General features: G+C 41.2%; 2 protein-coding genes across 2 annotated transcripts in view; one reads left to right on the plus strand and one right to left on the minus strand.

The window, feature by feature from the left end:
• Positions 1 to 27,156, minus strand: part of LOC141783314 (synapse-associated protein 1-like) — a 223,446-nt gene that overhangs the window by 16,529 nt on the left and 179,761 nt on the right. The gene's annotated exons all lie outside the window — the stretch shown is intronic.
• Positions 1,209 to 7,886, plus strand: LOC141783214 (kelch-like protein 23). Its single transcript, XM_074660360.1, has 7 exons — positions 1,209 to 1,469; positions 2,155 to 2,406; positions 4,575 to 4,832; positions 5,153 to 5,722; positions 6,001 to 6,137; positions 6,474 to 6,626; positions 6,834 to 7,886. The coding sequence occupies exons 1-7, from the start codon at positions 1,459 to 1,461 to the stop codon at positions 7,217 to 7,219; spliced, it is 1,767 nt and encodes a 588-aa protein (XP_074516461.1). The 5' UTR covers positions 1,209 to 1,458; the 3' UTR covers positions 7,220 to 7,886.

Genomic DNA, 27,156 nt, shown 5'->3' on the forward strand with positions numbered 1-27,156 from the left:
AAACCTAAAATGTCACCATCCCCCCCACTACACCCCCTCTCTTTACAGCCTCCATAATCTCATTTCAGATTGTGTCAACCACAGTCAGACTGTGACAGTGAATGCATCAACATGTGATCCTGGTTGATGTTATCATCAGACAGCTGACACCATGTTTAGTATGATGAGATGAGGAGGAGCTGAACCACTGGACCAAAGGCACCTTGATGATCATTCAAAACCTCCAGGCGCTCAGAGGGCTCATCAGTGACACCAGGGTCAAGACAGACGCACGCAACCGGAAGTACAGCGATTTGGTCTCCAAAGTAAAAGCGTGACTTTTTGTCAGATTTTGAAAGTAAAAGGCTTATAGAACTATTAACAACAAAATGTTGCAGTATCACCACTCTCAGTGGTGCATAGTCTAAAAGATATATTGTAATATGGTGATGATAAATGGTTAATGGCTGCTCCCAGTAGACCACTTACACTTACACACCAAAAACTGACAATAACCTGATATTTTTCAGATGGAATTTCATTTCATTCTCACTGTGCAATATCATTTTCCACTTGTGCAATTTTGTTAATAGTCTGTTTATTGTCAATACTGTATATACTGCTCCTATTTTTATACTTCCTTCTTTATATTTAAATGGTTCATATTTTGTTACACTTTGTTTAGCTCTTTTTTTTTTTTACTGTGTTAGCTGATGCATCTTGTTTTTTGCACTATCCCCTTTGCTGCTGTACACTGCAAATTTCCCCACTGCAGGACTAATAAAGGAATATCTTATCTTATCTTAATATCTGATCATTAATATCAATGCATTAAGCAGTGTATGTTGAACATGTAGCAAGCAGTAGGTTACTAAATGTTCAACCATATTGTTCAACCAATTATAATGCATCACATTTGATAAAATGTTTTTGAACATAAAATCTTAATCTGCAAGTTGTTGAATAAATGTAGTTTAGCAAACAGCAGCCTACAATATTTCCCTGTGAAATGCAGTGGGAGTATAAATAGGCAGAAAACAGACCGGCTACTACTAAAGAAGGCTTCAAATTGTAGCCTACTTTAAGTGCAGTACATAAAACTGTAAATAAAGTTACTTACCACCACTGTTAAAGATAGATAGGGCAATTATCAGGTTCATGTACATCTAGAGGTGATCAAAGCCTGGTTCATGCTAGAGGAACAGGCCATGTGTGTGAGCTCACATGTAAACACGCGTTTTATTTTGAAAGTCACGACCAGAAGTTATTCTGGCTTGCTGAACAGTGACCACTCAGATCATCTGTGTGCAGTGTTTTTCTACTAAATGCAGAGGGACGTCGCGACAATTTAATGTCATGACACCTAAAAAATAACCCTTAGAATCTGTCCAGATTATTGTCACCTGAAGGAGCAATTCAATTCCTCTCTTTGCAAATTATTTTGAAATTCAGTGGAACCGACCTCAAATCCTGTGGACCATGTTGATCAGGTATGTTATGGTCATTGTCCATTCACATTGATGTATCATGCTCAAAATATGGTTTTGTTGTGGAAATTCAAACTTGTTGTCACTTTACTCCAGAAAGTATTTTACCATATGCTTTAAAGTTAATTATTAAGGGGGGAATATACAAAGCTAAAAATCATAATGCAAGAGACAATTTGCTGTCACTGGGCTTATAGCTATAGGTAATAATCATTAATTATTTTCTAATGTGTTTTCCATGTGTTTTTATTAATAGCAAGGGCTGTTCGAGGGAAACCAGATCTATAGGAGAAACTCAACACCATAATTTAACACCACAAATGATCCATGTATATGTATTATATCACCATAACACCATTTATTATGCATGAAGTGATGATAAATATTTAAAGGGGCAATCCTTGATTTCAGCGGGCAACTGTCTCATTTGCACACCAAACTGAAGAATGGGGTAAGAGACCTCGGGGGCACCACGGTCGTTTACATCCCTCTTTTCTGATAGCCTACATAAATTTTTTTTTTTTCCAAAACACAGCATTTCATCATAGAAAACCCCAGAGACGTCGGCAATTCAATATACATGCAGAACATAATGTAACTTTAAAATGTGTTTGTCATAATCAAACCGACAATAAGTATCCAAACCTATGATGTGACATGGCACTGTGTCAAACTTTGTAATGCACAGACAGACAACCGCGGCGTCATCCAGAAGACCCCAGGACCTCTACGAGTATGATTTCCACGATGTGAGCCACCCCGAGGAGGTGCTGGATGCCCTGAGGGGTTTCTACTCTGAAGGCCTCTTCACAGACATCGCCCTGCAGTGCTCCTCCGGCCAGGTCCTGCACTGCCACAAGGTGGCGCTCTGCGCACGCAGCTCATACTTCAGAGTCATGTTCACCGCTGACATGAGGGAGAGGACCAACAGCCTCGTCAGGTATGCATGTGAGAGAAAGGGAGGGGGTCATTGGGATGGATTATACCAATTAAAGAGGACCTATTATGCTCACTTGCAGCTACGTACTTGTATTTTATGTTTCTTTTAGAACATGTTTACATGCTTTATTGTTATAAAAAGCCTTTTTCTCATAGCGTCTGTGCTGCAGCACCTTTTTTTCACACTTTGTCTGAAATGCTCTGTTTAAGGCCTCAGTTTTAAAGCTGGAGTGAAGATACTGGCATCATATGAAACTAGAAAAGCCAAAGAATCCATTGGTGGTCCATGATGTCATACCAGCTTGTCGCGAAGGAGGTTAAATAACGCTCCAAACTTCCGCAAAATTTTGGCTAAGAAAAACTGTCATGGCCATTTTCAAAGACGTCCCTTGACCTCTGACCTCAAGATATGTGAATGTTAATGGGTTCTATGGGTACCCACGAGTCTCCCCTTTACAGACAGGACCACTTTATGATTAAATACTTGACAAATCTCCCTTTAAGGTACATTTTGAACAGATAAAAAAATTTGCAATTAATTTGTGATTAATCATGATTAACTAGGACAATCATGCAATTAATAGCGATTAAATATTTGAATCGATTGACAGCCCTACTAAATATTAAAGGACGGCACTCTTGTATGCAAATATAAAAAGCACTTAGGGCAATGTTAAATGTATGAATAAGAATTATGAAATCATGACACAATAATAACAGCATAAACAGGAGTACACTGGTTTATATCGTGGCTTACAGCCTCGTAAACACCATGTTAGTATTTAGTTGGAAGGCATCGAGGAAATTTAATGGTTTAGTGGTTTAAAAGGCAGTCATTCATTCCGGCAACCTTGGTTCATGTTCCGTGACGTGTTGCTCATATTTGCAAACATCTGCTGAGCTGTACTAGCCCAGCCTTGCCTTTGGATAGACAATCAAGCCCTACTAGCTCCAACGGAGCTGTTCTCCAGCTCTCCCTGACCTCTGAACTCCCTGTAAGAGAGGAGCGAGGAGAAAACAGAGGAGAGATTCTTCAAGGGATCAATAAATTATCACAAAATCCTTTGAAAAAATGTCTAGCCAGAGTCTTGTGTTCAGCGTGACCAGATGGTAATAGTTAACAGGTGAGACGGGTCATGAAGAGACAGAGCTGCAAGTAACCATTTCCTTCTATATTGTCCCCCGTGATTAAATTATCATGAAGAATGTGGATGAACTACCACTTAATGGATTTCAGCAGCACTTCTTACAACTCGCAGAGGTTTCAAAAGATATTGGTACATGAACAATGTGCCAATATCTTTTGAAATCTCTTAACCTTTCTCCTTAACCTTTACAAACTGACCACCGTGTTTCAGTAATTACTGTATGACTTACTATTTGTCTGTGTCAAAACAAGATGATACACTTGCCTAGCTTTGCCCTCCCTCTCCTCTCTGTATGAAGTGTGAAAAGTGCCACCTATAACTCACCGAAGGTTAAAGGCAATTTCTTTGCTGTGTAACGTGTGATATACGTCATCAATAAGTAAGTTGTCAACCGTGTCCTTATATTATATTCTAAATTAACTCACAGCTAATTTATTAATCTTTTCAAGTAGTTAGTTGAAGGAATGAAAGAGGAAGGCTGTGTTTGCACGGACAAACATTCCACTGCATGTAAATGAGAAAATTAGCCTAATATTCATTTTCATTAGCCATGTAAACGGCTTTGTAGGAATCTTGTCTCTTTTGGACTATGGCAAAAAAGAAAAAGGAATATTTTGTGCATGTAAATGTAGTTTATTATTATTTAAAGAGTAACTTAACACCCACTAAAAATCTTGTCTTTGTTGACCTTCAGTGGTTTAACTTTTCACCTTGCTGCAGTGATGTAAAGGTGTACTCCAGGACCCTGTGACATCACTGTTGGGTGTGGTTGTATGTGGTCAGAAGCGTGCTCTGTTGAACCTGTAACCGTGCCCATCAGTTAATTTACTCTTTAACTTTATACTTTAGTAATGGCTATGACAAGATCAAAGTGAGAGTCTACTTTTATTTACCTTTCTCTCATCTGGAGTCCCTATTTATCCCAGTCAAAATTCTAGTCTTAGGAAAGGGTAGGCTCCTCCGCATCCTCTTAGACTGGCACTTTACACACTGCATAACTCTTCCTCTTCTCTCCTCCCAGGCTGCCTGTGGTGGAAGTGGAGGTCTTGTCAGCCTTGGTAGACTACATTTACTCCTCCAGCCTCACCATAACCCAGCTGAACGTGGAGAGCTTGCTGAAGGCCGCTGACCTGCTGCAGTTCGGAGCGGTGAAGATGGCCTGCGAGGCCTTCCTGGTGCGTCTGCTGGATGTAGACAACTGCCTCGGCATGCTGGCGTTCTCCCAGCTGCACGCATGCCTCACCCTGGAGAAAGAAGCCCGCAGGCTGCTAGCGGGCAGGTCAGAGATCAGCTCTCTCTATTTAGTGAAATCTTTTGCAGTGTTGGATTTTAAGAACGAAGACAAAGAACTTTTCTGAATTGTAGTTTTTCCTTTTCATGTCATTGAGTATTTTTAAACCATTTTTCCACAATGAATGCAGACAAAAATCTTATTTAAGTGCTTCTTTCTAGGATATAATAAATCTTACTGATCTATTGTAGTCCCTCTATGTAGGCTATATGCTACATGTTTTTACTGTAAAATATAGTTGTGAAAGTCACTGTATTATCTGTAGAAGATTCCTTTGAGGAAGGCTAACTCTGAACACTGTGCTTCAGGTTTCAGGAGGTGATCAAAGAAGAGGAATTTCTTGAACTGGACCCCGACAGCCTGAGGACTGTCCTAGCAGAGGAGAACCAGGAAGTGGTGGCGGAGGCAGTGGTCAGGTGGCTGGGTCATGACCCTCTCATCCGAACAAAACAGCTCTCCTCCCTGGAACTGGACATTAACCCAACAAACCTCAGCAATGCCTTGCTGAAAATGCGCGGTTACAATGAGCTAAATGACTCTGACAGCCTCCTTTCTATGTCCACCATAACGCCTGTGTTCAAACAGTCCTCCATGAGGTTTAACAGAATGAGATCCAGCTCCAGGATGATAACAATTGGGGGCTACCATTGGCACCCTTTGTCCAAGGTCCAGAGCTGGGACGTGCTGAGCGGGGAGTGGGTGCAGGGTGAAGAGATGCCGGATTACACCAAGGAGAGCTATGCGGTGGCCTTACTGGGCTGTACCATTTATGTGAGCGGGGGGTACAGAACCAACACCACTGAGGTGTTGGATGCAGTCTGGGAGTACAACAGCGATTCTGACTATTGGACTGAAGGACAGCCCATGTTGACCGCCAGGTACGTAAAAATATACTGTCACATTTGTTTTTGATTAGTTTTAAGCTTATTTGGTTACATATTTTAAAGGAATGGGGTTCGGTCTATCCGAGAATTGTTCTTTGAGTAAATGTACTTTCTCTCCACCACTGCATTACTGATCAAATTACTTAATGTATAATCCTCAGAGGCTTATAAACACACACAGAAGCTTTGGCTCATTCTGTTTTGGCAATACTGTTTGAAATTTGATTTATAAGATATCTAATAATAATACTCATAACCTCCCCCCCCTGCAGGTACTACCACTGTTCTGTGGCCTGTAGTGGCTGTGTCTATATTATGGGAGGCTACAGAGGAGGTTCAGCAATGTCACAGACTGAACAGTTTGATCCACTGAAGAGGAGGTGGATGGCTGTAGCTGACATGGTGCAAGGTGTGTTTCTACAAGGATGTCACACATTTGTCATCTCTATGTTGGTTCATGTAGATTTGATGTTCAGGTGTCACATGAGCATTTGTTTGTCAAAAATATCACAACCAAGATGAACACGCTAAGCTAACATCAAATGACTAGTTTAACATTTTGAGAAATATGCTTGTTTGCTTTGTTGCCGAGAGTTAGAAGAGAAGGTCAACATGGACAAGACTGGTATCAATCTTCTCATCTCAAAATCTAAGGAAGCAAAAAAGTCCATTTCCCAAAATGTCAAATTATTCCTATAAATTGACCAGAATAATATTGATAAAATGATCCTGTCCGTTTTCACAGGTGTGGGGAACGCCTCCGCGACTGTGTTGGGAAACAACATCTATGTAGCAGGTGGTAATTACGGCTTCAAGGGCAGCTGCAGCTTCAACAAGATCCAAAGTTACAAGGTTGACGTCGACCAGTGGAGTATCCTAACCACTTGCCCCCATCCAGGTACTTCTGATATCAAATCTATTAAATAAAATAACCAACTTCTCAGGGATAAAAATATGCTGCTTCACAAGCACTCAAGAAATCACAACTGCTCTTGATTGTACGTGTAGAAAGATAGAGCCCCAAAATTTGCTGTGTCCTATTAAGCCTTTACATAAAAATGCTTGGATTGAAACCCAGTTCCTGTCATGTCGTTGCTCCCCGCAGAGTACGGGATGTGCCTGGTGTCTTTGAACGGCAGCCTGTACCTGGTAGGGGGCCAGACCACCCTCGCCGAACGCTTCGACCCGGACACAGAAGAATGGATCCCGCTTGCCAGCATGAAGGAGAGGAGGATAGAGTGCGGGGCGGTGGCCATGCTGGGCTGCGTGTACGTCACTGGGGGCTATTCCTGCTCTAAAGGGACCTACCTGCAGAGCGTGGAGAAATATGACCCTCACACAGATGCATGGGACATCGTCGGCGATCTGACAGAAGCGGCGCGTTTGCACGGCTGTATCTCTGTTTATAATGGTGTAGACGGACAGTGTCAAGCCAAAGATATTGCATCATCACCTTATCTTGGATTGCAAAGTGCCAATAGGGTGAGCTAGCTCCCAGTTAGGCAGTGATGTACCAGCTGGTTTGAGTTTTATTAGTATAATGTGGTTCTCCCAGGGTCTGTCTCCTGAACTGCCTCCTGCAAACCAGCAGGGAAAACTGGAAAACAAACTGGAAAGGGAATGTTTAATGCTCATGCACATTTAATTATCTCTGGGGTTCTAGAAATAAAGAAAAGAAAGTTGACATTTGGGGAATACGCTCTCTCTACCAACCAGCACCTCTCGAGCTCACTAATTAACACAGGAAGTCACCACTGCCACTGCCAAGATAAGGTGCGGCATATGACCCTCTGGAAAACCGCAACACCTCGTTTTTTTGTACAGACTAAAACAAAAGAGTGTAAATGTGGTAATTAGTGAGCTTTTGAGGTACTGGCAGACACATTTTGTTACATTTGGACACAGCTCTTTCCCCCTGTTTCCATTCTTTATGCTAAGCTAACTGTATCCTGGCTGTAGTTCCATATTTTATGAACAGTTGTGGGAGTATATTTTCGATCTTCTTATCTAACTTTTAGCAAAAAAGTGAATAGGTCACGTGTATTTCCCAAATATCAAACTATTCGTTTAAAGCTGCAGTTGGTTACTTTTATAAAAATATTTTTTTGTCATATTTGTTCATACTTTAGTGTAGGCCGACTGTTTACCTATAGCTAAACATGGCACGGCAGGCATTACAGTAACATAATCTTTATTCATATTTAATCAGCGCTGCCTAGTTTTACAGTTTGATCACAGTTCACAAGCAGCGATTGACCCTGCATTCGGAACTCCTCGGCTCTGATTGGTTGTTTTCCAAATTATCACATACATTATTTGTCTTATTTGCAACTGTCTTGACATAGTGATAGTTTTAGCAAATATGATAAAAAGTTATTTTTTATAAAAGTTACCAACTGCAGCTCTAAGTCTCAGAATTTGTAGAATTTTTATCTGTGGGCCCATAGTCAAAAAATATGGTGGCTCAGTTGGCCACTGTGTATTTGCACCATGCGACGTGAAGATCGGTTCAAATCTTTTTCCCCCTAGTTTTAGCCATCCCTCACTTTAACCCACCCTGCTGTAAACCAAAGGCAACAACTGCCCATTGTGAATTAGCAAAACTGCTGTCTGGCTACTTTTCCTGGAACTCAATCTGCCGCCTCCTGACCTTTTTTCAACCTTAAGATCTGTTTTGCGTCACAGTTTTGCCACATTTCAGATATACTCTAAGAATCTGACAGACTGATGGCTGGTGTTTTGCAAGTTTTCCCGGGGGGCAGAAATAATCCAATCCAATATTTTTCACAGCAGACATTTCAACTTGTCATAGCAAGACAAGTAATGCTGTAACATTAATGAAGGCTCAGTTCCAGCGGTGAGCCATGACAGTGTGAATTCAGCCATCATTAATTTTATTATTTACTTTACACCTGCTTTTCCTACTGTGACATTTCAAAATGTCTTTCTGTGGGAAAAAAGGCCTATTAGAGTTGAGTAAACTTTTAAAACGAGATAATCTAACTTTTTGCTGAACAGCAGCCACTGTGATCACAAGTGGTAATTATGGGATAATAGTAAATGATAAAAATGTGACGGTAGCGCAAGTAGAGGGAAGCTGTGAAGTCAATGATCTGTAATATCAGTTGCCCAACAATGGCTATCTAAAGTTTGATAACAATACCATATGCTACTGCTTATACTAGAATATGGCTGTTCGAAATTGCATACTAACATACTGCTTACTACATACTGCCTACTAAATGAACAATTAAGTGTGATTTTTACCTGCAGACTGTTCACACTGAAGTATGATCAAGCGACGGCCGGGCCGGTTTCAAGGCACCCCGCCAGTGGCTTTTACATTCCTGTAAACGTCGCTGCAAACTGACCACATATTGTAAAGCTGGTTACTTTCTTGCATAAAAATAGCGAGTGACATATTAACAGCTTTTAGCCTGGCTAAAAATCTCCCATGACTGACAGTCGGTCTCAAAGCACTCAAGACACAATGCATTGTGGGGCAATTGAGTATGCGGTAAGCTCACTTCTCATACTCAGAAATTCCTGCTAATATACATCCGGGCATTTCTCAGGCACTAAGCGCACTACATAGACCTACTAAATTTGATGTCACACTTAGTATGAACTGTATGTCCGAATGCGATTTCGAACACAGCCCAAGTAAGGTTGTAAGGTTGTAGTTGCACATTTATATATGTAGACATACATTAATAATGGTGGCATTCATGATCATGAAAGGTCAGATGAATACCAGACAAAACATAGCAGACTATGTGAAATGGGTGAAAAAACATGATCGAAATGAGCATGGTTACCGTTGTTGAATGAAATACATAATAGAAGAGGCCACGAAAGCAAAAAGAAATGTGGAGTGCTGTGGGGTTTCGGAATTTAAGAGCCCTTTTTGTTGTGATTCATTCATTTATTTATGAGAGGGCAAGTTTCATGAATGAATCCCTTATTTGTAGCTACCTCGTCTCTTACCTTTTCCTCTGGGCTTCAGTCTGTTGTTATGTAGACAGACAGACGGACAGACAGACAGAAGGACAGAACTTGAGGCTCTTGGGCTTTGCTCAGTGAGGTTAAACTCAAATGCAAGATTGTTTCTGCCTCCAGAAACGCTCCTCCAATAAGACCAATCTGCTCGCCAGGGTCTGGTTCCTCGGTATCCTTAAGCAAGTTCGTCTAGTAACTCCTAATCAATTTAGAGTTTTATCTATTCTGAAAAGGAGGCACTGTGTGTGTGTGCGTGCCTGTTTGAGAGTTAACAAAGTAAAAGAAAGAGATAGATGAAGACAGATTGACAGGCAGCCCAGCAGATAGCGAAGCAGACAGAGACAGACACAGAGGGACAGTCTCCGGTCATCTGTGCCTTTCTACCTCACCCTTATCTGAACTCCTGAATCACAGAGTTTCTCTCTGTACAGTCCGACACTGATCATCACAGAGAAACGGTACCCTCCAGAGGGGAGGCTTAAATACATCTCAAACTCTTCATGTGACTGGAGCTGCATATCATGTGTTTTTTGCTTTCATTTCCATTATTGTCCATCAGTGCTACAATTTATATAGAATTATACATTGTTATTAATATTAGGGCTGTCAATCGATTAAAGTATTTAATCGCGGTTAATCGCAAATTAATTGCACATTTTTTATCTGTTCAAAATGTACCTTAAAGGAGATTTGTCAAGTATTTAATACTCTTATCAACATGGGAGTGGGCAAATATACTTGCTTTATCCAAATGTATTTATATATTAATTATTGGAAATCAATTAATAATACAAAATAATGGCAAATATTGTCCAGAAACCCTCAAAGGTGCTTCATTTAGCATAAAAATATGCCCAAATCATAACATGGCAAACTCAAGCACAACAGGCAACAACAGCTGTCAGTGTGTCAGTGTGCTGACTTGACTATGACTTGCACCCAAACTGCATGTGATTATCATAAAGTGGGCATGTCTGTAAAGTGGAGACTCGTGGGTACCCATAGAACCCATTTTCATTCACATGTCTTGAGGTCAGAGGTCAAGGGACCCCTTTGAAAATGGCCACAACAGGTTTTTTCTCGCCAAATTTAGCGTAAGTTTGGAGCGTTATTTAGCTTCCTTTCCGACAAGCTAGTATGACATAGTTGGCACCAATGGATTCCTTACTGTAGGTTTTTCTAGTTTCATATGATGCCATTTCATGTGATCTGTTGGTTGGCCGTTCCACCACTTTGGTCCAGACCATGAGGTTGACATGTTTGTTTTTTAGTGAAATATCTTGTTAACTATTGGATGGATTGCTGTGATATTTGAAACAGCCATCTGTGTCCTCCTCAGGATGAATTGTAATAACCTTGGTGACCTCTAAACTTGACCCATAGCGCATTATCAGGTCAACATTTCAATTTGTCCATTCCTTTGGTTTATGACCTACAAAACTAAATTCACTCCCATCAGCCTCAGCTGTACTTAATGTTTAGTACCAATTAGCAAACGCTAGCATTCTAACATACAAAACTAACATGGTGAACAACCTGCTTAACATCAGCATGTTGACATCGTCATTGTGAGTATGTTAGCATACTCATGTTTTTTTAATATTGGCCAAAATTTGATGGAGGATAGTTTGATGTTTGAATGACAGCAAGCCTATAACAATAATTTTATGGGAAAAAAAAAGATTGATTGATAATGTAAAACTGTTACAGATAAAATCCCCACTGTTGGATAAGTGAAAATGTAATTATACAATATAATTCAAGGCTTTGCGGTTTCAGTCAGTGCTGCTCTAAACTGGAGAGAGAGGATGTCTCTACCAATCAGCTAAAGGGTGACAAATATTAATTATACTTGGGAATAGCTAATATGGCATTGGCTGCAATAAAGCAAATATGCCTTTTTAAATTGTGTGAAACCCTATTAGGTATGCACAGAACCCGGAGTGAACTTACATGACAAATGCTTACCCTTTTCTCCCAATTACTCCAAAGTCTCTGCTCATTGTTCTCTTTGACAATAATGGCCCAGATCTAAATCTCCTTGACCCATTTCATTTCGAGTTCCACCGCTGTGCTCTGAAGGCTGAGCACCATGCAGGCCTGCATAACGCCGCACTTTCTTGCAAATTTGGTGCCTTTGCAGCACAAGTCTGTATGGCTGACAGCCAGAGTAATGAACAGGTGCTGCCAGGGGATGGCAGTGTTGCTCTATGTGGGATCTGCGAACAGAGCTTGGCAAGAACTACAAAGTCTATGTGAGAGTGAATGGTTTTGTACCATGCTCTTTTGAGTTTTTCTTACATCTTGAAACCAAACTCAGAGGAGCTTTGCTCTTGACAAGCAAGGACACGAACAATCATAAAATCAATGAAAGAGCTGATGGACAAGAGAATCGTGGTGAATTACCTTTGGATGTAGCCTGGGCAAGTGTTCATCCTTCATCAGTTATGTGGTGGAGGGTAAAGCCCTCTCGTCTAAACCACTTTCACTCGCAGAATGCAGTATTCCCAGCTTTTTTTGAAGGCTGGGAAGCATGTAGCATTCACAACCTTCTCAAAACCTTTTTGTCAAGTTGCCCTTGAGCAAGGCTCTTAACCATGAGCAGCTGCAGTGAATACATCTGTGGGTGCTTTATAGGGGGTTTTGTTCGTACTGGTGACTATACCATTACTTAGCCAGGTGCTAAGCAACACCCCTGCTGCTACAGCGCACTGCAACAAGGGAGCAACCTGTGTCATAAAACATTTCGCCCACAAAGGCTAAAAAGTTCTCATGACAAAGCAGTGTTTCATATTACTTTTTATACGATAACGTTGTTGTATTTATAGATTGTGGCGATAATGGAAAGCCATTGATAAAAAAGGCATGATGGCCTTGAGGAGATGATATCGGTGGTAACTGGATATCAATAGAGGTTGATAAAGGTCAAACATTATTTATTGTGACCAAGTGGAAAATGAGGAGGCCCATTAAAAATCCACCTCTTTTACACACCCAATATATTCCACTCATATCCCCCCCTTTCATCTTTTTCCCCTCCCGTCACAGCTCCGCTCCGTGCCCCGATCCTTGTTGTTTTCGCCCACTTAAAGCTGATAATGAAATGTATGCACTGGGCGAAGCAGGCGATTAATCAGAGCAGATGTGTATCTAGGTGAGTGCCAGAGCTGGTCTCTGGAGCGCAGCGGCCCGACGCCTCAAACTCCACGCTGGTTTTAGTAGGGGAGCCGAGCCCTCGCCTCTCACCTCATGGCTGTCACTGCCAACGTATGTGCCAGCCGGCCTTATTACAATTAATTAGCCGGTGCCGAAATGTCCTCACACTTCAGAAGCGATCACGTCTCTCATCTCGGCCAACGAAAAGGCTGCTGGTGGGCTGTTGTCACGTTTGCTGGCCTGATAAATCTGGGATGACAATTTAATAGCACAATATAGTGGTTTTATCCTTAGAGGGATATCGCAGTAATCTCCCTGTGATATTTTACACTGAAATATTACAGTTTGTCCATACAGTCCTCAATACACCTTTTGGTGGCTTTATGATATTTCCCGTATCTCTCTCTTTCTGGTATCCTCTTAATATCCCTATGATGTTACTGAAAATGTATCTAGCGTATTTATAATAGTGATACACTTTATTTCTACAGCACCTTTCAAAACAGAGTTATAAAGTACTTTTCATGGGAAAAGCAAACGTTTAAAAAAACTGCAATCAAATAAAATCAGACAAATACTGTAAATAAAACAAAATAGATTAAAATACCCAATAATAAAATAAGCCAAATATGACAACACACTAGAACCATAAATAAATAAAGCATATGTGTGACATTAATAAATGGCTTTAAAAAATAGTAAGATATTAAAAATATGTAACTGATTCTGTTCTCAATAGTTTTCTCCTCATCATACTTTCTCTCTTATAATATTTCTCTGTTATATTCCTGAAATCTTTATCAGATGCTACATATAATTTATGGTTCCATTCTTCTAAAATGTGTTTGTTTACAACAAGTCATCCCACCCGAGGGCTCCACCATTAAAACAGTTAGTCTGTTACTGTTAGACTAAATATTTCTCATAACGTTACCTGCTTTGTGCCTTAGGATTAATTGCAGCTTTCAAGCTGGATGTCATTCAGTCGGCTCATCACACTCACAGATTCAAGCTTTCCAAACTGGCAGCAGCAGATGCTTAGCCGACTAGTTGAAATGGAAATGATGCTAAACCAGTGTTTGGTTCATCGCACGGGACCTGATGCACATACTCAAGGCTGCATTGGCTCCTTACTAAGATGTTCAGTGTTGTTCACAGATGTAAACTTGACGCGTTAGTATTTGATTAACAATTATCTCCAAGTGTTATTTTCATGGTGTTTCTGTGTGAGCTTCAGTAGCTTTACAACATTTTTGCCAACTGCCTGCACAAGACAGAATTACCTCTTTTAAAAGTATGCTGTGCAGAGAGAAAAAAAAAAAATTCTCACATTGCTGTAAGGTGCGTTGAACAATAGAAGATTATAAGATTAGATTTTTTTTAAGTTGAAAGCAAATTAGGTATTAGAGATACCTGGGGCAGACAATATCAGTGGTTGAGGTATGTGTGCAAAAAAGTAAAAAAAAAAAAAAGTCCTATAAAAGTGAGATATTGCTTTAAAGTATCTGATATCACACATGAGGGCTGTCTGTGCTGCAGCGTGGCAGCAACATGCCACCTATTCACAAGCTTCTCAACATGTCTACATTGTACTGTAACAGTATTGCTGGACGGGAAAAATGAAAGAAAAAAAACCCCGAGATGTGGCAAGGATCATTTCCAAGCAAAGGCCCATGTGCTCTCAAAATCCCATTGCTGATGTTTGAGAAGACAGACAGAGCACATGTTATGAGCCGTCCCTGGCTTACACTCTCACTCTAAGATGACTTTTCTGTGCTGTGACTGCCTTGAAAGATCACACATCATAATTGGACCACACAGTCTTATTTGAGGAGCCAGAGAATGGTAGTGAGGTGAGGGGCTGTGTGGGGGACGGCATTGCCATCAGTGACATACTGTATATCTTCACAACATGTGTACTAGATGATCACAGAAATACATTCAGTCTGTTAAGGATGGCTTTTTTTTTCTTGACCCCAACTGCTCACTCCCTGACATAGTCTGGAAGTCAATGTGATGAATTGCTTGTCAATAGGAAAAACAATTTGTTTCTAAAGGATGTTTGGGCGCTGAAAATGCCAAAGGATTTCTGATGCAAAGCATATATTTGCCTTTGTTTTGTTTGGCTGAGCAGCAGCTAGAGAGGTGTAGGCAGTTCTACAAGGAAACACCAAATGACAAAGTTATTTTGTGTTTAGAATGAAGCACTGTTCATCTCATGTCTCCTGTCGTTAGTAAATTAAGGGACTGGCATCTTCTTTTTCTCTTCATTTCCTTCTCTGAAGGCTGTTATTTACTCTCTGCTCACCTGTACCTCTATGAACTCATTATCACTGTCACTCAAGACACCCTCACACACACACACACACACACACACACACACACACACACATACAAAATGCCGAACTTGAGGCTTCAAAACGGTAGTCCACAAACCAATGTGTGACGTCCCGGTGACTACGTCCACTTCTTATATACAGTCTATGACATACCAAACCTACATCAAAGAACTAGCAGCAATGAACGCCGACCGTTGCGTCGCCTCACGTCACCTTTGTCTTAGCCAAAAAGTTGAACTAAAACACACCACAAAGACTACAGCCAATGGCCCACTACCATGTATGTCCTGCGCCTGCGTGAGATGAAATAAGTCTCCCTACCAGCCGTCAGCGGCCGTCCTTATTCATCATTCAAAAAGGGAAACCAGAGTGCCGAGGACTGCGGATATACAAGCCGTTGTTATGATACGCACATGAAACAACGTTTGCCGACCATTTTCACACCACTCTCACTCACCACTTAGCTTCATTCCAGATGGTCATGTCGCTGTGAAAACATCTGTGTACTGGAAAGATCAGATGAGTTGAAGATGAAAAATGAGAAGAGCCTTCTGTGTTTTTCCTCTTGACTTTACTCGTTGGATTGCGTTCCTCACTTCCTTTTTCTCTTGTTGTGCACTGATTCGTTTAAGCTGAACAGCCAAACAGCTCGGCTGCTGATTCAACAACCTCAACCTATGCTTAGGCAACCCGATTCAACAAAACTCAGCGTTGTGTTAAACATTTTTCTAATGTTCAATGCCAATGTTTTTTTTCTTTTTCTTGGTTAGGGGTTAGGCAGCTAAACAACTTGAATAGGGTTAAGGTGGTTCAGGTTAGGCACCTAAATGTCAACCATTGTTAAAGCTTGAGTAGGTAACATTGAATAAATCAGCAAGCGTACACTAGATTTTAAAAATGATCCAACCGAAAAACCCAGCCCAGTGTTGCCAACTCTTTTCCAATGAAAGTAGCCAGCAGCACCTGCTCCAAAAGTCCATAAATCTAGAGAGAAAGTCTCCAAGTCGGCAACACTGACAGTCCGTCCCTTCAGGCCTCCCTCCAAAGCCACTCACCCAAAATTATCATTAGGAACGTTAACAACAAACATGGCTACTGTTAGTACTCACAGCCGTCAAGCAGCTTGTGGAAGACCCCGGTGCACGGGCAGACTGCACCCAGATAGACAGGCAGGTAGGCCATCCAATCATTGGACGGACTTATTACAGTCCTGATAGCAGATATAGATGATACCAGATTTTTTTTTTTTTTAGTCAGAGCATTCAATTTATTGGTACCAGATGGAAATGTCATCATACTTATATAATAATTTCTGCAATAGATTGCAATATATATATATAGCCAAATACCATCAGATTCAATCATTTTTTTTCACAATTGAGAAAAAAAAAATATATATTCTATATCTTGCAGAGCCCTGTTAACCAAGTGTGAAATCATTGTAGCGGTCTTCGGACTGAAGCCCACAGAGTTTGACATCAAGCAGGACAAGGCCCCCTGGGAGATCTGTCACCAAGGGAACTCTTCCACAAGTGGAAGTAACCAAGCAGAACCACAGGTTGGTGAGAGTCTCATTCTTGAGCAGTTCTGTTGCTTGCTGTCACCAGAGGTCAGAGTACGGGTCAAGGAACATGATCAGAAAGTGGCTCACAGAGTTACAAAGTGGTGGAGACCTACCATGAAACAGGACAAGAAATCAAGACCTTCTTCTGTGAGACCCAGCTGAACCCCACTGGAGCCAGAGGAAAGCCTTGCGGGTCTGTTGGGGTCTATTTCAGATCCTGGTTGAGTTAGTATCAAGGTAGAAAAGGCAGCGAATAGGTGAAAGTCCTTCAAGTCCATCTTTTGTGACTGTAGGCAGGAAGACACTTCAGGCCAGAATGAACTGTAGAAGGTCGCACACAAAAGCTCTTTATCTGTGTACAGTGTACTTTGGAAAGCCCTGCAAAAGGCACAGATCTCAGTACTTCAAGTGAGGGGTGATTATCCAACTGGTCTGTGTGGGCTGTAATTGTGCCCACTTGATCCCAGGAGCAGGCTCAGACAGAACCAGCATTCAGAAGAGGGACACATCTTAAGATCAGGTAGAACCCCATGTTCAGAGTCAGGAGGACCGAATTGCCAACGTTCTATTGGAAGCAGTCCATGCTCTGTCTTTCCTGCAGAGAAGACTGTGTGATGGTTGACAAGATGAAAATGGACAGAGCTGCTGAGTAGGTGAGACAAAAAAAATGGAGAAAAAGTACACCACAGATTTGTAAATCCCTTACTAAGTCTGTGCCTGAAGTCATTCATACGTTCTTAACAACTAGCTTGCTGCGAAATAGTGATTTACTAAATCTAGTTGCACCAAAACTTCAAACTGCTATAGTATATATATATTTTCACAATAACAATGTGGCAAAAGACAATGTGTAATGTGAAAGGGATCACCGTGGCCGTACAGAGAGATTATCACCCCGACTCTGCAGCTCCTTTCTTTACGGAGCTTTACAGTGAGTTTTAGCTCATTATTTAGCTGTCCAGCCCGCAACCTTTCCATTTTGGTTCACTGTCACAGCTCTCTTATTGTTATTTTTCTGCCGCAACAGGCAGCTGTTATCAGCAAAAAAAGCTCTAAAAGCCCACTGTACACTTCCTGCTCTGCACCAAAGAGCAGACGGACACAGTGAGTAGCTGGTGAACCAACACAGTCTCACGGCAGTTTGTGAAATAGTCACGAAACTGAATCTATTTGATTCGTGTACATAGACACGAATGTCCCTTTCTTTTTTTGTGACGCTCAGCACGACTTTCAATGACGTGTCAATTTCTGCTCCAGTCTTTTCAAAATAAAACTACTTAGGTTTAGGAATAGATCGACTTGGTTAGGCTTAGGCAACAAACTACTTAGTTAGGCTTAGGAAAAGATCGCAGTTTGGGTTAAAATAACATCGGAAGTGCCGTAACTTCACACGGGACGTGAACACCAGTCTCCTGGGCAAAAGTCCTGTGTTTTTTGACCCACCCATCCACCCGACATCCGGTTCACAATTACACGGATTACATACGAATTGATTTTGTGCTGACCATCACGAAAAAAATTTGAAATTCATGTCTATGTACTTGAATCAATACATTACAATTTTGTGACTACTTCACAAACTGCTGTGCGACTGGGCTGGGTGAACATAGTGGAGCATTCAGCAGCAAAAGAGCCAGATATTTCCCTCAGGCGTTGGTAGAGACCAAAAACAGAGCTAAAGGAGAGTGAATATTGCTCTATTGGCAAGTTGCTGGCAAACAAATCGGGTTGGTGTATTTCCCCCAGAGAACTGGGTTCCATCACATGCCAGACTAAGAGAGGAAACCCTGTCATTAAACAGTTGTTTTGCCCTCATGCCACCACACCTGTCTCAGGAGAGCCCAGGTTTCTCCAACCTTGATAGAAAACGTTCTCTCTCAGCACAGAATCAATTTCAGCAGCTTACCTGGGTGACGCTGGCATCTTCAGAAACTCATAGCAAGAGCACTCATTCACATGGAGGACATCTTGCAAAAGATCAAACTGTCAGGTCTCATCATAAATCCGGGAGAGTTCTCTCAGGAAGTTGAAAGTTGCATTTGGATCATGAGAGGGAGTATTTTCAGACAACAGGATGAAAGGGAGGCAACCAGAGAGTGGCATATAAAACCAGTCGACAGTTACGGATGTTTTTGGCCCTCGTGGGCTGGTATTGCTTTTTTCTTCTTTTTAAAAAAAAAAATTGTTGGCCTTTTGTCTACCAATAAAACCAAACTGGCCTGGGGTGAAAAGCAGAAGAGGACATTTGTGGATCTCATAGAGGCCTCCTGCAATGAATCTGTGCTTCTGAGCCTCACCTTTGATCTGCTCCTGTCCATCCATCAACAGATGCTCCCATCTGCAGGGGACACTATCCTTTTTGATTCATTATTTTGCTCTTAATTGAATGATTTTTATATATATTTATACTTGGATGCATAGACTTTATTCTGAAAACAATAATGTTAACAGACTATCAATTAAAATTGACCTTTTAGGGGACTGTGAATCTGTTGTCTTTGGTTTGTTAAAAGATTTTAGGACCAGGGGCAGTTCTAGGTGGGGCCAACAAGCCTGAACCCCCTTATTAGTTTGCTGTTGTTGTGTCCACTTTTTTTCACCAAGTTTCATCAAATGAGTGAAACAGTGCACTTCTGAATTGGTAAATGTCTGCCAGTATGTGTGGTCATACCAAGAGGCAACCTCCGGTGCTGAGAAATGAAGTGCCAAAAACTGCAGTTCTTCGAATGGCCACTTGAGGCTGGCTCCAAAAGCAAGTCAATCCCATAAACCCCCATGTTTACAGCCTGGTACAAAAAAATGGTTTTGGTCTCTAAAGCTAATATCCCCGTTCATGACAACTGTACGGGGGATGCATTTTTACATAACTCACCCGTTTAAATTATATAAAGGCTTAAAGTTCGGCATAATTGAGGGCGTGGCTGCTTTGAGTGATAGATGGGTGCCATACCAGGTTGCTAACTGCTAGCTGTCTGCTCTGCTGCGTCACCCGGACCCGCCTCAGCTCCACCGACGATCCACCTCTTTGCCCATTTTTGGATTAGCCGGGAGTTAGGCCGTGTCGTCACTGCCAAGATGGCGAAGGACGGAGCCATCCACTTTGAGCTTCACAACGGCTCTTCAGAAACCTATGGGTGACATCACGGAGTCCACATCCATATTTCATACAATATGTGTCACACGATATTCAAGCCTTATCGCAGTCTATCAGATTGAGGACAGGTAAAAGGATAATGTATACTACCAGCTTGTTTTCCAGCGTTGCCAATGATATCAAATCTAGCAGCAATGTAGTTCTGTCAGCTGACAAACACAATGATCGTCACAGTGACGCATGCAGTGCGGCAATACAATATATGGACACTCATACATGAAAGAAAGGGGAATGGACTTTGACCTGAAATAAAGTGAGTCAGATATACCCTCTCTCTCTCTCTCTGAACCATCTGTCTGTCCAACTCTTTGCTCCCTGGTTTCTTTCCCATTGGTTAAATGTGTCTCTGTGTGTGTGTTACTCCTTAACAAGAACACAGCAAGCAAGTCACATTACGTACTGCAGGTTGTTTGCCTGGCCCGCTGAAGCTGTTGGGTTACGGTGTGCCGTCTCCGCGGCCACAGTCGCAGGGAAAGAGCCTGCAGAGCATTGAGTAATTTGGACTTTCTCCAGTATTGCATTTATTGCTTGTTCAATCACCTGTTGAGTGTGTGATTTGTGAATGAGCCTGTGCAGAAGGTCCGCTATAGTTTGCTGGCGAGAATTTCTTCATTTTGTTTTGTTTCAAGCTGCGGTGCACGAGTAATGAGCTTAAAGTACCAAGAATACCGCAGACCTTGTAGAATAAATGTGTTTGATACATTTTGACGTGAACACAAGCTTTTAAATGTTTTAGTATTCAATGCTGTATTAGAGTACAAGCTTTGCAGTGCTGTATATTGTTGCATGAGAAATAAGAAAATACATAAATGTTGTGTAAGCCATGCATCTGTGATATGGGTATTATTTCTTTTTGATGTGAACAGTTAAAAGTTGACTAATTTCAGTGTTTCTGAACCTCTCCACCGCTAAAATGAGCGCATAATAAATTTCACTGCCCCCCCCTAAAATAACAGCTGGCCCCAGTTTGGCCCCTGCAGGTCTAAATGGACTAGACCTGGCCCTGTTTAGGACCTTAGCTGCAAACACCCTACACAGTGATCAAAGCAAAAGTCCTTTTCACTGCCCTGTTTGACCTTGACCTTGACCATGACGATGGTGACTTGCAGTTAAGACCTATTTGACTATTAGGAGGAGATGCTTTGCCTTGTTCTCTGATTTACATAAACAAATAGAACAAAAGAAAGTTGTGAGCATTGTGTCAGTGAATGTGTCAATACATTTACTTAAGTACAGCAAGGTTGACATACAGTTTACTACATTTTAGAGGCAACTTGTAAGATTTACTCTATTATATTGAATTGGTTGCTATAGTTATTATTCATATAACAACATCTGACATATGTGGCCGTTGGTTGACAGTGTTTTAGACATTCAACTCCAAGGGTGACTTTGTAACATCTGTCCACGAATGATGAGCCACAACAGATGAAAAATAGCCGTTTGCCTTATACAGCAACATTTATTAATGTGCACAGTCCCTGTTAAATATACCAATAAATAAATATATTATTATTTCCATCTTCACTTACTATAACATTAAAATGCCGCCTACATGTTAAATGCATCAGCAATAATAATCTCATGTAATACATGGCAATATCACAGGTGCCGTTCTGCCTACATAATGAGTACCTTTACTTTTAATACTTTAATTATTAAAAGTAAAAGTAAGTAACCTTAAGTTGAATTAAATACTTCCTTCACTGGGTGAGCCTGTGTGTTGTGTGTGTTCCTGTGTCATCCCATTCTCATGTTAATGTGGATGACATGATTGGTCAGTTGTATGTAGGGGGCCTTCAGGGGAGTGACGGTACGGACTGTTCGAGTGAATTCCAGTCTTCTTTCATTGGGGGACTAGTGGTAGTGATTTACTCAGCGAGTCTGCAAATACTGAGCTGGGACTACCCACGTAGATTTAAAAAAAAAAATAATAATACTTTGCTAACCAGGGACGTTAAACAGAAAATACAATGTCGAGATCTGGGTGTTGAAACTCAAATCTGCCAAGCTCTGCAAAGTCAAGTCACCTCTGGGGAACCATGTTGAAGAATAGCAGCTCCACCCGTCTCTTCATTGTCACCCTCAACTTCATCTTTAACCTCCCTCTGTTGCAGGCCTTTTACCAACAAAGAAGGTATGTTCATGTGTCGCTCTCAATGACCTGGTCATCGGCCCAACAGTACTGCAGGAAGAACCATATTGACCTGGCCACTTTTAGAGATGAGAATGAATTTAAGGCGCGAGGGACTCCATGCACAAGCACCGAGCACTGTTGGATTGGTCTCCAAAGAGACACAAATGATCCTAATGTCTGGAATTGGTCTGATGGCGAGGAAAGCAGATTTACAAAATGGTATAACAAACAACCAAATAACATTGACGGAAACGAGAATTGTGTTACTATGGGACATACATATTGGTATGATCGAAAGTGTGATAACAGACATAAATTTGTGTGTTATGATTATTCAATCTTGGTGAAAGAGAACAAGACCTGGGAGGAAGCTCTGGAACACTGCAGGAACAAAAATGATCTCTACGATCTCACGCACGTGGATTTTGGCGTCGACAACTTGTATGCCAGAAAAGCGATCCTGGATGCCCAGACACCAGAGGTGTGGATAGGTCTACGTTTCCTGGCAGGAGAGTGGCTGTGGGCGAACGGGATGCGGAGACAACTGCCTGCCTGCCCGGCCCCTGGGATGTACTGTGGGACAATATCGAAGATTGGGGAGCTTTTGTTACTCAGGAACTGTTTGGAGAGAAGGAATTTTCTTTGCTCAAAAAATCCAGAACTAGAGAAGACGTAGTTCAGAGCCTGCATATGTAGATGCATGTTTTATTAGTCAATATTTTAGCTATATTCTGTATTTGTGCTTGTGTTGCGAAAGGAGTAGATATAGCATCTGTATTTACAATTTTGAGAAATGTAACTTCTAGATTTGACATGCTTAGTCAAAGCATGTTATTTGTTTGTTGTTTTAATCTTGCTTACATATAAAACTGAAATATGTATTTAAGTATATTATTTATGTATGTTTAAGTTTATTACATTCCCAGTCGTAGAGTTTTTAATTATTTTTTGAAATTACAGAATGTGAGTCATATTTTCTGTGTAAACTAAACAAACTACAAAAAAATATGAATGTACATTTTATAAACGATTCATAATATCATTTGCCTGACTTCAATAAACATTTATTGTTGATAGTGAGCAAGCAGTAGTGTCCTTTGAGATACAAAGCCAAATAGTTTATTTAAAACACTCCTTAGATGTCAACGTTTGGCGTCAACCTCATACTGAATATAACCAAAGCAGGTACCATTGACTATGGCAATAATACCTAACTTTTCTTTGAAAAGATCCTTGAATGTTCTTTAATTGGAGAGAATATTTTTTTTATGTAATTTAGAGCACAATAAAGTTGGCCAACATTTCAAGCAGCTTATGAAAATACCATAAAATTATCATAATAATAAAGCATTAGTGCAGCCTTACACAAATGCTGGTGATATGACAGCAACAGTTTCTGGACCTCTGTGCTCCTCTTTTCTCTATTGTGGCAGCTCTATGTGCTCTTTCTCCTGATTAACCTTGGTATGGTTGAAGTAAATTCTGCTCTTAGCCTTTCCACAAATATCATAGTTGATGACATTTTTTTTTTCTGATGTCTGTTTTTGGTGTTCATTCAGTCTCTTGTAAAAGTACTTTCCAGAAAAAAAGTGAGTGAGTGAACCTTGAGTTAAGACTGAAATTATGCTTTGCTTTCACTTCAATGCTATGGTACATATACACTGCTTATTGCATTGACACTGAACAACGGCATTGGACGTACATCATGAGGTGCAGAATATCGTCAAATATGTATGTCGTTCCTGGGGATACTGGGCTGCCAAAACACTGTGGGCCCTGAGGGATGTGGTCAAGGGACGGCTAATTCAATATTTGGTGATAGCTTTGGGATATGGTCTCTGCCGTTGTATGCCTCCGCCAACCAGTCAAGTTGCACTTTACATCCATGTCTGTCCAAAATGTCATCACTTCATCATTTTATCCTGTTAGACATTTGTGTGAAATTGTCATAATTAGCATATGAAGTCATCCTTAAATCCATGTGGAAGTTTGTGCCAAATTTTAAGAAATTTGCTCAAGATGTTCCTGAGATATCGCTTTCACGAGAATAGGACATACGTAAGGTCACAATGACATTTGACCACTAAAATCTAACTGGTTCATCGATGAGTCCAAGTGGACGTTTGTGCCAAATTGGAAGAAATTCCCTCCAGGCATTCCTGAGATATCGCTAATTAACTTGTACCAATACGGCACCTACGAAAAACACAGGAATCTCCGACAGACAGACGGGAATGCCAACATGATGTTATAATACAGGTTTGAATACTGAGTGAATAGCTCAGCAAAGGTACAGTTTCAATGGAAAATGGAGAACATTCTTGGCTGAAGAAATGGCTTTGTGCATGCAAATGTCCCAACTAGTTATGTTAGAAATGTGTCTAAGGCTGTCGAGGCAGCTACTAATGGCCAATGTATTACTTCTGTAATTATCTATGACACTGAACATGTCAGCCAGATTAAGATTGAATGCATGACAAAGACCACACACTGACAGATGTATGCCAATACATTAGGGACAGACATTTTATCTTGGTTTGTAGCTGAATGCTATATTACACTCAGTTAAGAAAATAAAAATAGATCTGAGCAAATGCTTTGCATGTTTTTATTCATTCTGACATGAGATGAAATATAGCATTGGGCAGGGATAGTTTTTGATCGGTCTCACCACCACTGATATGTAAGTCAGACTTTGGTCCTGACTAAAATATCTTAACAACTACTGGATACAATTTGGTAAAGACAGTCATGGTTCTCAGAGGATGACACCTGCTGACTTTGGTGATCCCCTGACTTGTCCTCTAGTGCCACCATGAGGGTGACAGTATTGTTTTTTTTTTTAAATGTCTCGGCAACCATTGGATGATTCGCTATGAAATGTACACACGTTCATGTCCCCTTCAGGATGAACTGTAATTACTTTTCGGCTTACTTTTCATCTTGCACCACCATGGGGACACAATTTTAATTTGTTCAATACTTTGATTTATGACCAAATACCTGCCAAACTAATGACATTCCCATCAGCTGTGGTTTGTTTTCTATGCTAATTGGCAAATGTTACATTATCTGCTAAACATCAGCATGTGAATATTGTCACGTAGATTTATAGTCTTATTTTATTATTTGACAAACGCACAAATACCTGCAACATCTCTTAAACTTCAAAGGTGCTAAATGCGAGATTGGGAGCATTCCTATTGCCTCTGCACGGCTCTCAACATGGCGACGGCTGAGCCAATGACCCATAGTTAACGCTGCTAACAGGGCTAACAGTGAAAACCTGAGGGGAACTGTAGGATGGGTGCCACGCTTCCGTAACGGCACCGGTGGTCGGGACGACGTTATCAGCTGTAACTGCCATATGAGAGAAGTGCGGAGCAGCGGTTGTGAGCCAGCCAGTGGGGCATGCTCACATGCACAAACATGCACTAAAGGGCACCCGCGGCCGGCCCAGCTATGTCAACAAAGCAGATAAAAGCTCGGATTACAACACACACAGAGGGAGAGTGACTTCATTCTCTGCTCAGGTAGACATTCCTCCTCTATATCTTTACATAGCAAGTTGTTTGATGCAATATTAATGCTCTGGGTATTGTATAGAACACCTTTAATCATGCAGTAATATCCTGTGGTGCTATTATGCAGCTTGAACATAACTGCAGCGGTTCATATGATAGACCATAAAGCTGAAAGCAGTTTAACGCTTCATGTAACTGATGCTGCTCCGTACCTGACCTTGAATCATTTATTTAACAGAATCTCATCCCCCCCTTCATTATTGCAAATAATGAAAGCGATGTGCAAAAACACAGTGCATTGACTGTTCACAGAATACCCTCAGTGACATTCAGCTGGTGCCTTTGGATGAAGACTGGCCAGCAGTAATTCTGAGGGAGAAAATCTGCCTTACTGAGTTGTACAAGATGATCTAAGAGAGCTTCCTCTTGTGAGCGAGTGCGTGTGTGTGTGTAAGTGATGCCTTACATAACCGCACCCCTCACCTTTCCTGTCATTTTACAGGACAGGCTTACCTGGAAGGCCCTGTTTAACAGTGAAAGGCGCACACAATCCTATTTGAAGCTCTGCTCTGTGGATTTAGCCACTTTTTAAATTCAAATCACTCACACCACAGTGTCAGGACAAAGGGAGGGCTGGGAAGGGGAAGGTGGACTTAATATAAAACCCAAATCCCATTAGAGATGGACCGCAGGAAAATGAGGGGCTGGCACTGTTTCGCCTTACCACGAGATGTGAAGAGAGAACTCTTTGATGAGGGTCAGAGATGATGTCCCATATTGCACACTTTTTTCCTTTTTTTTGTTTTCACTTTTCTACCCATCAAACTGAAAAATCGCCAGAAGTGAAATGTATCATTACAGGATCTGTGTCCGCAGAGGAGCAAGGCTAGAAGGAGTAGGTGACTTATCTGCCACAGACGTAGGTCTTTGGGGTAATAAGGCATGCATGAGAAGCTGTTTCCCTCCTCTGAATGGGGTATCCATGTCGCGTGGTCCCTGTGTAGCCTGCAGACTCTCTGAAGTGGTCGACTTAGCTTGGCCTTCTTGTATAATTAGTCTCCTGAACCATGTAGGATGTGTTTCTCGATGGCTCACCTCCTCCACTTTCACTTATACCTGTCCCTCTCTCTCTGCCTTTCTCGCTCACTGACTCTCTCCTTCTCTTACTCTCTCAAGACCACACACACACACATATATTATAAGTAGTCAAAATCTAAGCACAACCTTCCAGATATTCACTGCTGGTTTTAATTCCTTTGTTGCCATTGACCTTCACATGATAATGAAACAGTAATACATTAGATAGATGTCGCTCAGTGTTGAACTAGCTCTACATCCTGGCAATGTTTGTGTGACACTTTCCTCAAGGTACTCCTGTTCCTCCATGCAGGAGATTTGGAAACTCCCAAGTGGGATGCTCGAAAAGTATGTTTCCCTATTGTAAAGTCCCATTTCAAAGTTTTTTTTTGATGAGGTGTACATATCTCGTCAATATTCCTAAATACAGAAACACCAGTGTCTCCTGGGTAATGATAATATTAGGTTTACAGTCAGT

This window comes from Sebastes fasciatus, chromosome 2 (genome assembly GCF_043250625.1).
Source record: "Sebastes fasciatus isolate fSebFas1 chromosome 2, fSebFas1.pri, whole genome shotgun sequence".
Lineage (NCBI taxonomy): Eukaryota > Metazoa > Chordata > Actinopteri > Perciformes > Sebastidae > Sebastes > Sebastes fasciatus.